The 18,650-nt window shown below is 46.5% G+C and overlaps 1 protein-coding gene across 2 annotated transcripts in view; it reads left to right on the top strand.

The window, feature by feature from the left end:
• The window catches only part of LOC110259922 (uncharacterized), a 666,350-nt gene that overhangs the window by 606,053 nt on the left and 41,647 nt on the right, over positions 1 to 18,650 (top strand). For both annotated transcript variants that reach the window (XM_085017475.1, XM_085017474.1), the window contains one exon: positions 9,675 to 9,788. In XM_085017475.1, coding sequence (XP_084873601.1) covers positions 9,675 to 9,788 — 114 coding nt within the window. The remainder of the gene's footprint in view (positions 1 to 9,674; positions 9,789 to 18,650) is intronic.

The following is an 18,650-nucleotide window of genomic DNA, read 5'->3' as shown; positions in this document are numbered from 1 at the left end:
CCACTGATCGAAGCCAGGGATCGAACCCACATCCTCATGGATCCTCATTGGGTTCATTAACCAGTGAGCCACGAAGGGAACTCCTGCAGAAACAGCACTTGATCTTTTCTCCTTGCTTCGTTCTGGAGGCCAGACTTGTGGGGAGAACCCCAAGAAGTTCTCTTGGACCATGAAGTGACCTTGATGATGGAAACCATGAGATAAGGATGTTGGAGTAAAAAGATGGGAAGAGTTTGAGTTCCTGATGACAAGGAACTTCTACACTATCCCTGGATTGCCTTTAATTCGTGTTGTAGCTGGACTTTTCAAACTTTAATGTGCATACTAATCATCTGATAAAACACAGATTCTGATCTGAGAGGTCTGGGTGGCCTGAGATTTTGCATTTCTCACATGATACCAGGTTAGGGTTGCCAGATAAAATACAGAGAACCCAGTTAAATGTGAAATTCAGATAAACAACAAATAAATTTTTAGAATAAACATGTTCTAAATATAATTGCATGAGATATATTTATGCTAAAAAAAAATAGTATATGTAGGACCCAAAACTCACATAGAGAGCTAACTGGTGAGCTTCTTTTCAGGTGCAATAAAAATGCATATCAGGAGTTCCCATTGTGGCTCAGTGGTAATGAACCTGACTAGTATCTATGAGGACGCGGGTTCGATCTCTTGATTGAAATATAGTTAATTTACAATGTTGTGTTAGTTTCAAATGTACAGCAACGTGATTCAGTTACACTTTTTCAGATTCTTTTCCATTTCAGGTTATGACAAGATACTGAGTCTAGTTCCCTGTGCTGTACAGGAGGTGCTGGTTGTTGACTTTTATACAGAGGAGTGTGTATATGTTAATCCCAAACTCCTAATTTATCTCCCCTCATCTCTCTTTGGTAACCATAAGTTTCTTTTCTCTGTCTGTCCTGTCTATTCCTGTTTTGCAAATAAGTTCATTCAAGGCCACGGTGAATGGCTGTCTAGTGTGTGGACAGCAAAGCAGCGCTGAAATGAAGCCAGTGCACAGGCAGGACGGCCCTCAGCCAGCAGGACACTGCCTGCTGCCCTCCACCAGAGGGCGCCTCCACCATCCCAGAGGCCCCATACAGACCACACTGACCCCAAGCCCGATTGCCCAGGTTGAGATCCTGTCCCCTGGAAACTTAAGAGTTTTTATTTTTACACACACAAAAAAATTTTAATGTCAAAAGTTATGTGCGTAGTATTTTATATGATGAAGGGCTGTAAAAGGAAAACAATTGAGGGAGTTCCCATCATGGCTCAGCGGTAACCAACCTGACAAGTATCCATGAGGGTTTAGGTTCGATCCCTGACCTCGCTCAGTGGGTTAAGGATCCAATGTTGCCATGAGCTATGGTGTAGGTCACAGACACGTCTTGGATCTTACATTGCTGTAGCTGTGGCATAGGTTGGCAGCTGTACCTCTGATTAGACCCCTAACCTGGGAACTTTCATATGCCACAGGTGTGGAAAGGAAGGAAGGAAAGAAGGAAGGGAGAGAGAGAGAAAGAAAGAAAGATAGAAAGAGAGAGAGAGAGAGAGAGAGAGAGAGAGAGAGAGAGAGAGAGAGAGAGAGAGAGAGAGAAAGAAAGAAAGAAAGAAAGAAAGAAAGAAAGAAAGAAAGAAAGAAAGAAAGAGAGAGAGAGAGACAAAAATGCACATCAGCTCTAAAGAACTTAGAGTTCATGGGGCCTGAGGATTTCTAATGTTTTTGGTTTTTTAGTACTGATGGTAAGGAAAAAAAAAATCATTCAGTCTAAGTCAAATTTTTAGAAAGTCAATGAAAGATTTCCCCAGAGGCCTAGCAGTTAAGGATTCAGCATTGTCACTGCTGTGATTTAGGTTCGATCCCAGGCTTGGGAACTTCTGAAACCCCTGGACTCCAAGACAAGGTGGCCAGCAGGTCACCGTGAGCTGTGGGTGCTGCAGCATCAGCACTTGAGGGCAGAGGACCCTCTCGGCCTGTGTGCCTGAGGCTGATTTTTGTCCTGACCAGGCCTCTGTCTGCTCGCGATGAACCAACATCTCCTTTTCCTCTCTGGTTTCTGGTCCTTCTCTTCTTTCACCTTGCCCAGAGTTTCACCGCAATGCCGGTCTCAGTTCTCCTGGAGTAGAAGAGACGTCATGGTTCAGGGCATGGACTCAGAGTCACACACTGCTGCTACCACCGTTGCTCCAATGGTGGGGATTTTGTCATCCTCTCTGTGCACCAGCTTTCTCGTCTGTAAAGTAGGGAGATAATGGCCTTGCAGGATTGCTGTGAGCTTGAAATAAGGTGAAATATGCAACAGGCCTGACACAAAGGGAGCGCTAAATAAATCCGTGCTGGCTGCTACTATAGTGTTGCCTCTGACCTCAAGTTCCCATAGGCTCTGGGCCTCTTCGTTCAAAATCTCCAGAGGAGCAGGATGTGCCTGGCCCAGGTCTGCGGTGTGGTCATTGCAGAGGCTGTGAGGGGATTAATGGTGTTTGGGGAAGAGAAAGTGAGACCCTGGTGCTGTGAGAACCTGAAGGAGGAGCATCAGCCTCACCTTCCTTGGGAACATCTTCCCAGACAGGTGCCACTGAGCATCCTGAAGACACATGAAGATTCCAAGAGGGAAAACGCAAGAGCATCCCAGGCAGAGGGGAGACATCTAAACAAAAGGGACAGAAAATGTGGGAGGAGAAACCCTTGTGGCTCAGCGGGTTAAGAACCCCACGTAGTCTCAGTGAGGACACAGTTTGATCCCTGGCTTCACTCAGGGGGTTCCGGATCTGGCGTTGCCACAAACTGTGACAGAGGTCACAGATGCAGCTCAGATCTGGCGTTGCTGTGGTTGTGGTGTAGGCCGGCAGCTGCAGCTCCGATTTGACCCCTAGCCTGGGAACCTCCACATGCCACGGGTGAGGCCCTAAAAAGACAAAAAAGAAAAAAAGAAAATGTGGGAGAGTCTGATGCCCTCCAGGAATTTTGAGAGCCCAGCAGTAAAGAGGTGCAGGGGGAGGGGGGCTGCAAGAGGTAAAGATGGGGGGTCACCAGGCAAGATGAAGAAAGTCCTTTATTGGCAAGCTCAGGAGTCTGAACTTCAGTCAGCTAGTGATTGAACTAGTGATCCCAGACCGGAACCCATCTGGATCCCTTATGCCGGATCAGAGGTCTGTGACTTCACCGTGAGAATTTTTCCTAGAAGCCTTCTGATGGGATGAGTCAGAACAAGTTCCTGTGACCTCTCTGAGCCTCATTTTTCTCATCTGTAATATGGCAGTAACAGCAGTGCCTGCCTTATAGGATTAAATAAGTTATTGTATGGCAAGTACTTAGAACGATGCTTGGCACATAGTTGTTGCTCAATAAATCCTGGTTATTATTATTGTTCTTATTTCAATGAAATGTACAAGTTAATAAAGGGATTTTCAGGTGGCCCACTTATGACCTGGCACAGCAATGGTGTTACAGTGCCCACGTCTGCATTAATATCTATGATCCCACTGGCACCAATTAGCATGTCTTTCATTGTCATGGACTGATGGGAAAGAACATAGGTGGATTTGATTCTTCAAGGGTGGTTTTTTTTGGTTTTGTTTGTTTGTTTGTTTGTTTGTTTAGCTTTTTCAGAGCTGCACCCACGGCATATGAAAGTTCCCAGGCTAAGGGTCAAAACAGAGTGGCAGCTGCCAGCCTATACCACAGCCACAGCAACGGAGGATCCAAGCCCTGTCTGCAGCCTACACCACAGCTCATGGCAATGCTGGATCCTTAACACATTGAGTGAGGCCAGAGATTGAATCTGCATCCTCATGGATACTAGTTGGGTTCATTACCGCTGCACCACAGTGGGAACTCCTTTAAGGGTGTTTTTGTGGTAAGTGAGTTACAGCAGTGTCAGGGCACAGTGTTCAAACAAAGGTATCCCAACTTGTTCAAAGAGAAGAAAGTGATGGGAGAACCCAGCCATCTCAGGACCAGAGCCAAAGCAGACTCTGTGAAAAAGAACCTACATCACAGCAGCCAACAGGGTACCATAATCACTCTGCCAGGGGCACTTTAATTTTGGCAAAACAACCTCATCCATCCTATTAAATTAATGTTGTTCATTTGAATTTTATTGGTTGTGTAATCTTTTTAATTTATAAATTTGGCTTTATTTTTGTATTAGAGCTATTTGCATAGACTTTATGCCAAGTTTTATGTTGGTCCATATTTAAACAACGGTATAGTAAACATAATTTAAGTCAATGCTAGGAGTCTGCAATTTTTGTATTCTCATTATTATTCACATTTGAGAATACCATAGACGGTCAGAGGGCTTTGAAGGGCTGAAGTTTGGGGATTGGTGTGGTGTTGTGTTTCAGAAATCTCCAGGAGTGGAGGGGTGGGTGGAAGGTCCCGTCGTCTTAATAACACAGGTTGCTATGAGAAACCAACAACGTTGTGGGAATAACAATACATGCTTTCTTGCCTGGGTCTCCACATCTGGAGAAGGGGAAGCAAATCTCTACAGCAGTCGCACTTTGCCTGGGAGCAGGGCCAGCTTCCTGAGCCTGCAACATGCGCAGGGCCCCATGCTCAGAAGGACCCCACGTTTATTCTACTTCCCTGCTGTCCCAGTTCTGAAACCCTTTGCATATTCTGAGCAAGGTCCCTGCACTTTGTTTTGCATCAGCCCATGCAAATTTCATCGCTGGGTGTTCCTGCACTGAGGGGGTTCCCCAGACATGTGGCGTTCGGTGCCAAAATTGGGACTGCCCCAGGAAAACTTCGATGGTTGGTCACCCCTGCTGGTAGGCAGGGCCCAGGCTGGGAACAGAGGAGGTCCCCTTAGAGAGCATCTGGTGGCTTCACTTCCAAATTCCGAGCTGCTCCACGGAGCCACCAGGCAAAGCCCCCAGCTCTGGACGATGTGCTGGTGTGTGACAGACCGGCTCAGGGTGTACCTCCGAAGCAGGCTGGGCCGTTCCCCAAGGGGGGGGCTGCTTGCCACAGAACTGGCAGGTGGCTGGGGAGGGTTGGGGAACCAGCTGGATCTCATTTGGCCCAAGGAATAAGTGGGTTGGGGAAGAGGTGGCCTGGACATGCCAAGGGAAACAATATCTGTACACATCTCCTGGCAGGCTTGCTTTTTCCAAAGCATGAGCCATTCACAGAAATCCCCTTGAGAAGTAAAAGGCACTGCTTCATTTGCAGCAAAACCCCCAGCAATATAAGGGCCTGGTGCCTTCACAGCCAGCTCCCAAATTCAGCTCAGCTCTACCGTCTGCCATTTAATCTCAGGTGATCCAAGAAGAAGAGAATAAAAAGTTAATCCTTTGGCTCTCAGACTCCCTCGTGCAGCTGAAGGGAAGTTCAAGGAACCCAGAGGACAGAAATGCCAGAGTCATGGGAAGCAACAGAAGTAGAAGCCTTGGGCCAAATATTTCTCTGCCTCTGAGGCCAAAATGCCTTCCTTTCCCCAGAAGATACCCATAGTCAGCCCATGGGAACTAGAAAGAGCTAGCCACCATTGGAGGTTAAGCCAAACAGTTTCTAAAATAGGGACAGGCTATGTGACCCATTTGGCCCCTGGATGAAAACATCTCTGTTCATATTTGTATCTGTAAAGATCATATTTTTCACGAGCTCTTTTCCATATGTGCATTGTCATTGGGTGAGCATGTATGCAGTTCAGCATATACGTTGTACATACATGTGATTATGCTAATGATGGAGTGCCCGTCCATTTTTTTGGAAGGAGGTGTCCATGATCAGACGTATTTGAAGACCATTGGCTTAGATGTTTTGGAAGCAAAAGAGACTGTCATTTCTATGTGGACTCTTTCTCTCTTCCCACAAGTCGGCAGATCATGTCCCCCGGCTGGGAAGACGTCACACAGGTGCAGTGAAGAACCACACACGGCCTGCGTCCCCCAGGGATCTGCAATCTGATGCAAGAGAGAAGGAGACACGGAGAAGGGGTTTAATCCGTATTTTTGAGTAAAAGATGGAGGGTGAGATTTAAATGATGGGTCAGGAGTTATTTGGGTGGATACAAGGCAGGAAGGTATTTTAAGCAAAAGAAAGAGTTTGAGCAAAAATACAGAGAGAATGGTATTCGGTTTGTGGGTTAGAGAAGACCTCAAGTGGGGAGGGTAGAGATGGGATGTTCGCTCAGCAGATGACAGGGAGGAGGAGAGAGGGGGTAAAGGAGGGTTGGTGGGCTGCTGCCTAGAGCAGTGCCTAGAATGTGGTAGGGGTTCAAGACATCTTTTTCGAATGAATGAAGAAAGGGATGAATTAAGGACGACCTTGAATGCCAGACTAAGGTCATGAAATTTACCTGTAGCCAATGAGAAGGCATAATAATAACACTAATTAAAATGTTTTATCTTTAATAGTTTTGGGAACTGGGGGTGAGTTACTCAGATCTTCACTCTGGGAAAACAGGGCACAATACATAGTATATATTATGTTGGATGGAGAGAGATGTTAAAGTCCAACATTGTACCTACCACAAGGGAGCTTAAATTACGTGGTGGAAACTGAAACTGAAGAAACATCAATGCCAGGGAGGTCCCTGGTGGCTCAGCTGGTTAAGGATCTGCCTTGTCAACTGCTGTGATGCAGGTTCGATCCTTGGCCCAAGACCTTCCACATGCTGAGGGTGCAGCCAAAGAAAAGAAAAGAAAAGAAACATCAATGACAGAAAAATAAGTAAATACAGAGCCAGGAAGAAAAAGAACAGGGTGGCGTGAATGAAACAGGGAAGGTTTCCCTGAAGAATCCCCACTCCAGGTAAAAACTGAAGCCTCAGAATTAGTTAGCCAGGCAAAGGGAGCATAAAAGTGCATTTCAGGCGGAGGGACAGCTCATGCAAATGCCCTGAGTTGAAAAGGACTTTGGTGAACTGGAGAAGCAAAATGAAACAGAATAACAAAACTAGTGTGACTAGAGCACTGTGAGTCATACAGAGAGAATGGCTCACGATGAGGGCAGAAACAGGCAGGCTCCAACTCAGGCTGGCCTGGGAGGTTTTGTTAAGGGTTTTGATCCTCATCCAAAGAGCTGGTAAGGGTCATTGCAGGGTCTAAACAGAGGAGTATGAGCTTCTATTTATGATTTTTAACAGATCACATCAAAGGGCCTGGATTCAGATGCTTTGCACCGAAGGCCTGCTTATCTTTCTTTCTGTAGAACAGTCAGATGTTGTGCTTTGGTTTGCTACTAATAGAACTCTGGAACAAAAGTGTATTAACCATATCCATTTTTTTGTACTTATGAAGCAATCAAGAGAAAGTTGATTCCAGCACCGACTCAGCAGCTCCACAATAGCTTCTCAATGATTCTTTGGCCCTTTCCTCACAGCCCCAAGGTGGCTGCCACAGCTCCAAACATCACATTCTCACTTGACAATATGCAAAGCAGAAAGAGAGGAGAAGGCCTTCTCCATGCATCTCCTCCTTTATTACTGACAGGGGGTATATTTTCCAGAAACCCCTCAGCAGACATCCTCTTTATGGAGACTGGGTTACTGGCCATACCATCTGTAGGCTAGGAGCATGAGTGACCACCAACTTCTGATTCTGTTATAAGAAAGAGTCTCTGCTGGCACAGAAGGGTGTTGGGCAGGCAAACAAAAGTGATGCCAGTCCAGCTTCTGGATGAGATGTTTACTTTTCCCTGGACTTTTGGTGATTTTCTGATTCCGTCTGTGAAGGGAAGCTCCTCTTTCTTGCATGGAAGCCGTATAGAAAGCAAACTGTACTCTGGAATATGGGGGCCACCTGGACAACTTGAAGGACGGCATCAAGGGTGATGGTAGGACAGTGGTCAGGGAAGGAAGGAGGGAAAGATAAGGTTTACTTAACATGGCATTTCACCTCTTCCCTGTGTTGCACGATGTGGTGATGACCCACTTTTTGGACAGCTTGGTCCATTGGAAGGAACAATGGACTGGGAGTTAAGAGGCAGCTAATACTTGTCCAGCTCCATCCGTAGCCTTCCAGTTTACCTTAAGCAAAGTACCATCTTTTTATAAATGAAGTATTTCCTTTAGGAAAAAAAAGTATAAAACAACGTAATAAACACTCATCTAGCTTAAGGAAAACATCACAGCAGCCATGAAACTCCAGGTTATTCTCCACAGATCGTTTCCATCTCTTTGACCACAACTGGGAATTTGGTGCCTATGATCTCTTTAATTACTTTTTTTTTTTTGGCTGTGCCTCGGCATGTGGAAGTTCTCAGGCCAGGGACAGAACCTGAGCCACAGCAGTGACAATGCCAGATCCTTAACCTGCTGAGCTGCCAGGGAACTCCAGCCCCTAAATTTTTAAAAACTGAAGAATAGTTGATTTGCAATGTTATGTTAGTTTCAGGTGTACAGCAAAGTGATTCAGTTATGCTTTTTCAGATTCTTTGCAATTGTGGATTATGACAAGATATTGAGTGTAGTACCCTGTGCTGTACAGTGGATGCTTGCTAATTATTTTATATATAGTAGTGTCTATCCAGTATCTATTAATCCCATCCTCCTAATTCATCTCTCCCCTCTCTTTCTCATTGGTAAACCTAAGTTTGTTTTCTGTATCTGTAAGTCTATTTCTGTTTTGTAAATAAGGTCCTTTGTATCACTTTGTGCAACTTAAATGTCCATGGGCAGCTGAGTGGGTAAAGAAGATGTGGTGGAATATTACTCAGATATTTAAAAAGAACTAAATAAAGCCATTTGCCACAGCATGGATGGACCTAGAGATGATTATACTAAGTGAAGTCAGACAAGGAATCATATGATATCACTTATATGTGAATCCTTTGAATTTGACCAGTTATTTTTTTGTTTTGTTTTTTGTTTTTTGCTTTATAGGACCACACCTGCAGCACATGGCAATTACCAGGCAAGGGGTCAAGTCAGAGCTATAGCTGCTGGCCTACACCACAGCCACAGCAACACAGATCCAAGCCACATCTGTGACCTACACCACAGCTCACGGCAACGCTGGATCCTTAACCCACTGAGCGAGGCCAGGGATCGAACCTGCATCCTCATGGATACTAGTCAGGTGCATTACTGCTGAGCCACAATGGGAACTTCCTGAACATTTCTGTTACATGTTTGTGTCCTAATGATACACGGTAATGTTTGATACATTTTTTTTTTTGTCTTTTTTTTGTTGTTGTTGTTGCTATTTCTTGGGCCGCTCCCGCGGCATATGAAGGTTCCCAGGCTAGGGGTTGAGTCTGAGCTGTAGCCACCGGCCTACGCCAGAGCCACAGCAACGCGGGATCCGAGCCGCGTCTGCAACCTTCACCACAGCTCACGGCAACGCCGGATCGTTAACCCACTGAGCAAGGGCAGCGACCGAACCCGCAACCTCCTGGTTCCTAGTCGGATTCGTTAACCACTGCGCCACGACGGGAACGCCCTTGATACATTTTTGAACCTTGATGTACAATGGTGCTATGCAATATATCTTTGGCAGTTTATTATTTTCAGCCACACTTTGCTTTTTCCTCCATGTCAAAGGTGATATGAATACCTCTAGTTCATTCAGTTTGACTGCCATAGACTATTGCAGTGTTTAAACACTCCAGTTTATTTGGCCTTACTCCCACTCGCAGACCCTGGGACTAATACCTTTGATTTTACTCTTATAACCTGGTATGTTTGTATATGTTTCCCTGTGCACACGTGTAGGTTTCTCCAGGATACTCAATGGGGCCGTCGCTGCGTGGGAAAAGCACAGACGTGAGAGTCAAACCCGCTAGGACTGGATTCTTGTTCTACCCCCACCCACCTTCAGGACTGCAGGTGAGTCCTCTCCCTGCTGTCCCCCAGCCTCTGCCTCTGTGAACCACGGCAAAATAATGTCGTGATGAGAGTCATCGTGGAAGTTATGTTAAATCGTGTCGTTTGAACACCCCACGGCCCAGGCATGGGGTGGGTTCGTGTTCCTCTACTTCTGCCTTGGTTCTTCTCTTACTTCGTGGTTTATAACATGGTGATTATATTCCTCATTTTGCTCGCCACCCAGAATCAAAGGGGATAAGGTAGTAGCTAAAAACTGGATTAAATTGCTGCTTTCATAAGACATAAATGTTGCACTATCAGTGATTTCACACAATTTGATATAACACATCAAAATGCTTTGAAAGTGGAACCCTATCTTCATTCATTCATCCATTCATCCTGTGTATTTTGAGGTCTACTGCACACCAGGCCCTGGGTCATAAAGATTGAACAAACAGACCTAGATATTGGCTCCTAAACCTGCAGAGAAAAGAGGTGAACAATTAGCTTACAAATAAGTGTAAAATATGGTAAGTGTGGGGAAAGGAAACAATAGCTAGTAATAATGATAATAATGGCAAAGAATAATCTTTGCACTAATGACACGTTCTGCACTGGAGCTAATTTAATTCTCACAACAATCCTGTGAGGTTGTTGCTGTTATAGCACAGGCAGAATTCTGGCAGGAAGCAGATGCCATATTCCAAAGGGCAACTGACTTGAATGCAATGAAGGGATAGTTACAGAGGTGTGGATGGGGCTAAAGAAAGCCAACCAGGGAGTTCCTATTGTGGCTCAGTGGGCTATGAACCGGTCTAGCATCCGCAAGGAGGCGGGATCGATCCCTGGCCTCGATTGGTGGTTTAAGGATCTGGCGTTGCCGTGAACTGTGATGTGGGTTGCAGACTTGGCTCAGATTCTGCATTGCTGTGGCTGTTGTGTAGGCTGGCAGCTGTGGCTCTGATTTGACCTGTGGTCTGGGACCTTTCACATGCTGCAGGTGCGGCCCTAAGAAAGAAAGAAAGGCCAACCAGGATGGTAAGGAAGGCAGCCAGGGAGCTGTGACCCCCTTGGTGCTGAAGGACCCCAGTGGGAAGCAGTTCCTAGAACTTAGCACATGGCTGCTCATCAGGAGCCTGGGGAGGGAACAGAGATGCCACTTTGCAGGGAGGGAGCTCCTGAATAAATTGCCAGATGGCCTCCCCGCCTGCCTCTCACTGACTGAATCCAGCTGGAGGACAGAGGCAAGACACTGACCAGTCCCAGGAAGCACAGAGGAAAGTGAAGGCTGACCAGATAGAATGTGCGGTAGGATCGTTATCCTTGTTGATAAATGAGGAAGGTGAGGCACAGGGAAAGGAAAAAACAGTCTCAAGATCAAGAATGATCAAAAGCAACCTCGGCTATTGTATGATCCAGGAGGGCTTCTCTGAGGAGGTGACCCATTCAGTGAGAAGGGGAAAGAATGTCCAGAGAGGATTTGCATGGGTAAGGATCCCAAGTAAGGAAGGCTGCAGGGGTTTAGGAGAAATGGGAAGAAGGTCAGATCAGAGCGGCTGCAGCGTTTGAGCTGCTGGATAGAGGCACGTGGAAAAGAAATCACATATTAGTATTGCTAGCAAACTCCATTCGGCTTCCAAGGAGCAGCAAGGGCCTTCACGGCTTGGCTCTCTAATCTGGATTCACAACCAGCTCGCTGTGGACACCAGGCAGTTTTCTCCTCCTTGGGTCATCCTCTTGGTGCACAGTGACCTAAGAGTGGCTGCCTCAGTGCTGGAGGTTCTTGGCAGGATGCCTCAGCCAGACCGGCTGAGCTTGGCTTGGGGCTGGAGGACCCTGCAAGGCGGCCATCAATCCGCTGAGTGATGAGCGCTGCCTAATGGCGCGGAATGTGTTTAAAATGCAGTCCAGGTAGTGGGGCCTACTCTACATGCAGTCCCATTAAGGAGACTCCGTCCTTGGCCGAACAGGACTCCCATATCCCCAAGGGCACCGCTTAGAGTGAGATGGCACTGAAATTGACTTTGAAGGGAGGTGGCCCCCTGAGTGAGCGGCAGACAGAAGGGAAGCAGAGGGCACCTCTACCCTGAGTCTCAGTTACTGCCATTCTGTGCTCTGCCAGGACCCACCAGGGTCCAGGCACCCTTCTGAGGGGAAAACAAAGTCTTCCAGCTGATGGCATGCTGGAATCCAGGTGTGGGCCTTATATACTTTACATATTTGTTTGCAAAATTTTTATCCATGTATGCATGTATATATCTCCACTCATCCATCCATCCACCCATCCATCCATGCATCTATGCGAGTGTGCATGTTATCTATCCATCTGCCTATCACAAACAGATAACCTTAGGGCTAACAGTTATTGATCACTTAATCCATTCAAGGAATGATTACAAGAACATTAACTTACTTCATCCTCACAAAACCCGCCTGAGGTAGGTACTATAATAATTCCCAAGATGGTGACACTGAGTCACAGAATGTTTCTATAATTTGCTGGGGGTCATTGCGAGTAAGTTGAAGAGTGGAGATTTGAACCCAAGAAGTCTGGCTCCAGAGGAAGGCCGAAGGAACGGTACAGTTTCCAACGGCATATCCTGTACCTTAAATTTAAAATTGTTGCCACTTTGCAGTTTCTTCCCTTTCTCCCGCTTCTCTCCCCCTGCCTCTCTCTGTCCATATAATACAATGCTATATGTCAATTACATCTCAACAAAGCTAGGGGGAAAGGAACAGAATTCAAGGAGAGTATATTTCTCTTAGTACATGCATGCTGAGATATTAGGGTTGAAGTATCATGATGTATACAATTTACTTGCAAAGAGTTCAGAAAAACACGTATCTGTGTGTGTGTGTTTGCATATGCATGTGAGGAGAACTTTTAAGATCTACTCAGTACCTTGCAAACATACACTATAGTATTGTGAACCACAGCCACCATGCTGTGTACTGCATCCTCAGAATTTATTTGTTATGTAACTGGAAGATTGTACCTTTGGACTCTCTTCATTCCATCTCACCTTTGGCAACCACCAATCTGCCCTCTGTTTCTGCCAGTTCAATTACTTTAGATTCCACATATAAGTGAAATCATGCAGTATTTGTCTTCTCTGACTTATTTCATGTAATATAATGCCCTCGAGTTTCATCCATGTCATCGCAAATGACAAGATTACTTTCTTTTTTTATTTTATTTCATTTTCCCACTGTACAGCAAGGGGATCAAGTTATCCTTACATGTATACATTACAATTACATTTTTTCCCCACCCTTTCTTCTGTTGCAACATGAGTATCTAGACAAAGTTCTCAATGCTACTCAGCAGGATCTCCTTGTAAATCTATTCTAAGTTGTGTCTGATAAGCCCAAGCTCCCGATCCCTCCCACTCCCTCCCCCTCCCATCAGGCAGCCACAAGTCTTTTCTCCAAGTCCATGATTTTCTTTTCTGAGGAGATGTTCATTTGTGCTGGATATTAGATTCCAGTTATAAGTGATATCATACGGTATTTGTCTTTGTCTTTCTGGCTCATTTCACTCAGGATGAGATTCTCTAGTTCCATCCATGTTGCTGCAAATGGCATTAGGTCATTCTTTTTTATGGCTGAGTAGTATTCCATTGTGTATATATACCACATCTTCCGAATCCAATCATCTGTCGATGGACATTTGGGTTGTTTCCATGTCCTGGCTATTGTGAATAGTGCCGCAATGAACATGCGGGTGCATGTGTCTCTTTTAAGTAGAGTTTTGTCCGGATAGATGCCCAAGAGTGGGATTGCAGGGTCATATGGAAGTTCTATGTATTTCTTTTTATGGCAGAATAATATTCCATTGTGTATACACACCACATTTTCTTTTATCCATTGATCTATCCATGGTGAGGTTGTCTCCATGTCTTGACTATTGTGAATAACACTGCAGTGAAGACAGGGGTGCAGGTATCTCTTAAAGATTCTGATTTCGGAGTTCCCATTGTAGCACAGCAGAAATGAATCCGACTAGTATCCATGAGGATGCAGGTTTGATCCCTGACCTTGCTCAGTGGGTCAGCGATCTAGCCTTGAGCTGAGCTGCGGTGTAGGTTGAAGATGCAGCTTGGATCCAGTGTGGCTGAGGCTGTGGCGTAGGCCGGCAGCTATAGCTCCAGTTCAACTCCTAGCCTGGGAACTCCCATGAGCTGCAGGTGCAGCCCTAAAAAGCTATTTTTTTTTTCCCTTTTGGATATTTATCAAAAAGTGGAATTCCTGGATCATATGATAGCTTTATTTTTACCTTTTTTTTTTAAGAATGCCTGTACTGTTTTCCATAGTGATTTACCAATTTATATTTTCACCAGTAATATGCAAGAATTCTCTTCTGTCCAGCAGCACTTGTCTCTTCTCGGCAGCACTCATCTCCTGTCTTTCTGGTGGTGACCATCCTAAATCGCGTGAAATGATACCTCACTGTGGCTCTGACGTGCATCTCCCTGATCATTCATGATGCTGAGCGTCTTTCCCTCTACCTGCTGGCTGTTTTGAATATCTTCTTAGGGAAAATGTCTATTCAGGTCCTTCTCCCATTTTTAACTGCATTATATGTATATATATTTTTTTTTAACTACTAAGTTGTATGCATTTGTGTCCTCAAGCCTTGCTCACTTCAGATGGACACACTGTTGTGGTGATTTCTTTTTAGCTAATGATCAGTTAAACACTCAGGGAGGGGGACCTTTAGGTGGTCGGTGCCAGTGGAAGAGACTCAGGCAGTCTGAGGAAGAGCAAGTCCTTTGCAAGAGACAAAAAGGAAGGGAAGGAGTTCCTGTCATGTCTCAGCAATAACAAACCCGACTAGGATCCATGAGGATGCAGGTTCGATCCATGGCCTTCCTCTGGGGGTTAAGGATCTGGCGTTGTGGCTGCAGTGTAGGCTGGTGGCTACAGCTCTGATTCAACCCCTAGCCTGGCAACTTCATATGCATTGGGTGTGGCCCTAAAACGACAAAAAAAAAAAAAAAAAGGAAGTAAATCTCACTTTCGCTGATGGTGAACCCCCTCTAGCTGAGTGATTCTCCACTTTTCACCCTGATTATTGAAACTTGCAGTGTGGGGAGGTAAATTTCAACCCAACCTTCCTCTTCCCCACCTTAAAAATTCAGCTCACGGAGTTCCTTTCAGCACAGCAGGTTAAGAATTTTGGCGTTGTCACTGCAGTGGCTCTGAGGACTGCTGTGGCACGGGATGGATCCCTGGCCGGGGAACTTCCACATGCTGCATAGCCAAAAAAAAAAAAAAAAAAAAAAAAAAAATTCAGCTCATTCTGCCATCTCCCCAACAAGGTACCCACAAGCATCAGACACTCCTTTGCCTTTGCTGATCCATCTAGAAATTTCTCTGCCACGCTGCACTCAGAGCTGCACTCAGGCCACTCAGAGCTGATTCTGTTTCCTTCCCTCAGCATCTTTTACATTTCCTCTAGCCATGAGTGGAATATTTGTCAAGTCCTGTCTGCTATTTTTTTCCCCTGCCCCAAGCCCGTCTTCCTCTTCCTGATTGGTGGCATGAAAGCTGGTCTTTCTGACAGCTGGATAGACTTAAATAGATCACAGCCCATAATGGGACCCTACAATAAATAGCTATATTGCTCTGAGTGATGGCCTCTCTCAGAATGAGTTATAAAGCTGGCTGACGTATTAGCATGGCACATTTGTACACCGTAAGTCCTGTTCGGTATATTGTATTCCACAGGGCACATCGTGAGCCCAAATAGGGTATTTTGCAAAGTCCTACAAGAGGTATTTTTGCAGATTTTTAGCACAAGCTTCTTTTCGAGGCTTGCAGGGAGCAGGGGTCTTTGAAGGTTATAATAATTGTAATAGCAACAATAACTACCAATTATTGAGCTCTTACTGTATGCCAGGCCCTGTGCTAAGTTTACATGCATTCCTCATTTAATCCTTGCTCTGGATCTCTGAGATAGAGGTACTGCTGTGATTCTAGTTGCACAGATGAAGAAATTGACAGTCGGAAAGGGGAAGTCATTGGCCTTACCCCCAGAGTTTCTAATTCAGTAGATCTGAGAATTTGCATTTCTAACTAGTTTCCAAGGGCTGCTGCTGGTCTGGGCCACCCTTTGAGAACCACTGAGTTTCCGAGCAGCTCTTCTCATGCCAGTGCTTCACCTGTTCACCTTGTTGACCCCACCATGCCCCAGACCATGAGTTGCATTGTCCCCAGCTAAGAGCTGAGGTCCAGAGAGGGACGTGGCTTACTCGGAAGCACACGGGTGTGGCTGCCCTCACATCCACCACTCTGTTCTCTAACCTGCAGCGACCTTCTGAAGTAAGACGTGTTCATGGACTCAGACACATGGAAGGTTCCCAAAATAACTTTTGTGGGAAGATTATTGACATGAATTTTAAAACCTGTAGTCAAGTAGATGGAGTTCCTGTTGTGCCTCAATGGGTTAAGAACCCGACGAGTATCCCTAAGGAGGTGGGTTCAATCCCTGGCCTTGCTTGGTGGGTTGAGGATCCAGCATTGCTGTGAGCTGCAGTGTAGGTCGCAGAGGCAGCTCGGATCTGGTGTTGCACCTGTGGCTGTGGCTGTGTCTGTGGCGTAGCCCAGCACCTGCAGCTCTGATTCAACCCCTAGCCCGGAAACTTCCATGTGCCACAGGTGCAGCCCTCAAATGAAAAACAAAAAAACCAAAAAGCCTATAGTCAAGTGGACAGTCCTGGTTAGGGTTTGCTGGTCCCACTTTGCTGTCCCAGGATGCTGCAAAGAGCATGAGGGAGGCACTTACAGTGCTTCTTAATCTGGATATTTTCCCGAGTAGAGCTGGGGAGGAAGGTCTCAGACACTTCTACCTGCGTATTTGTGGGTCCCTGTCTCCAGTGCCTCTGCCCAGAAATGATTACCCTGCCTCTTCTTGGTGCTGTGAATGGCCCTCTGGTGGACTGAAAGAGTTAATGCAAGATGGGAAGCACACAGTGGTAGAGCAGCCCTGGCTGTGCCTCGACCTCACCTGAGGCAGGTGGGAAAACGCCAACAGCCCCAATACCAGAGCTGCTCACGAAATTGAGCTGGGGGAATCTAGCATCCCAGGCGTCATAGCTTTCAAAAGAGTTCCAGGCAAATCCTAAAATCAGCCAGGAGTAAGAACTGCTGAAGCATGAATCAGAAGCCCCTGGAGGGCTTGTTAAAACCTAAGTGTCAGGGCTTCACCCACCCAGAGATGTCAGTTTCCTGGGTCTGGGGAGGAGGATTTGCATGTCTAACCCACTGCCAGGTGATGCTGACAACAATCCCCTCAACCTCCCTCCGAGGAGCAAGCTCACTCCTCTGTGTCATTTTCAGAGAACCAGACGCAGAATGTAGAGGAGGGATTGCTTTGAGTCATGCAACAAGTTACTGGCACGTTCAGGATAAGAATGCAGGTCTTCTGATTTTATTTGGGACATGCTTTGCTACTCAGCCTGGAGCTGTTATTCAGCCATTCAGCAAACATTTATGAAGGACCAAATTAGTACTAGAAGTTTTTCTAGGTGCTGCAGGCTTAGGATGAGAAAGGCAGACACACATCCCATCCTCCCAGAGCTTATAGTCTAGTTGAAGTGCTTTCAACCAGGGTTGATTTTACAGCTGCCTCCGCCTGGGACACTTGGCAACCTTTAGAGACATTTCCGGTTGTCACAACTGAGATGGAGGAGGAAGGCTGCTGCTAGCCTCTACTGGGTAGAGTCCAGGGATGCTGCTAAACATCCCCAGATGCACAAGAGAGCCCCTGAAACACAGAACGATCTGGCCCAAAATGTCAATAGTACTGAGGTTGAGAAACTCTGAGAGAGTAGGTAAGACAGCACGTACGTGAACAGGCAGCCGATACACTGGAGATGGAAGCTGGTGGCCAGGATGGCAGAGCAGGAGGGCACTGAACTCACTTCCTAACAGGGACACACCAAATTGCAACTATTTATGGAGCAACTACCCATGAGAGTGACTGGAAAATATTTTTCCACCCCTGAAGATGTAAAGAAGGAAGTACAATGAGATGAACAGGAGGGGTAGACACGTGATACGGTCAGACCCACACCCCAGATCAGCAACCCACAAACGGGGGAAATATCACAGCTCTAGAGGTTCTCCCCAAGGAGTGAGAGGACCAAGCCCCACACTGGGCTCCCCAGCCCAGGAGGTCCTGCACCAGGAAGGGGAGCCTCCAGAATGTCTGGCTTTGAGAACCGATAAGGCTTATGTTTGGGAGAGCTGGAGGGCTGTGGGAAACAGACTCCCACTTGCTCTGAGTCCCAGTGCAGAGGCAGTAGTTTTAAAGGAGCCTGGGTCAGGCCCACTTACCCATCTTGGAGAACCTCCTAGAGAGGCTGGAAGCACTGGGACTCCCCCTGGGGACATAGAATAGACACTGGGGCAGCCATTTGGGGGAGCTCATTCTGCTGTGATAACATTGGCCCTGCAAGCACTGTTTAAAAACATTCCCTTTAGTGAATTAGGGATGGAGACTCAGCCCCACCTACCAGTGGACCAGCAGCAGCACTGAGCGCCCCAGGCTGCACAGACAGCCACCCAGGGACCTGGCCATGCCCACCGGTGGATCAGCAGCAGACCTATGCTCCCCTAGGCCACAGTGCCAGCCATGTAGGAGGCCAACTTGCTCCTCCAGTGGGCCCAGAGTCATTGTACGGGGCACAGCCTCACAGCCAACTTGGCCAGGGGCCTGTCCTGCCCACCCGGGTGCCCACAGAAGGGCACAAGCAGCCCACCTAGGGGACACCACTAAAGCACATAGCTCTGGTGACCAGAGGGGAGCATTCTCCTGGGCCCCATAAGCCATTTCCCACATAAGGTCACTTCTTCAAGATTGAGAAATGTAACTGACTT

This window comes from Sus scrofa, chromosome 3 (genome assembly GCF_054392235.1).
Source record: "Sus scrofa isolate SSC_HxYL_T2T_F1_AM1 chromosome 3, Sscrofa_HxYL_maternal_Yorkshire_Landrace_v2.0, whole genome shotgun sequence".
Lineage (NCBI taxonomy): Eukaryota > Metazoa > Chordata > Mammalia > Artiodactyla > Suidae > Sus > Sus scrofa.
This window is presented reverse-complemented; position numbering and strand designations above follow the sequence as displayed.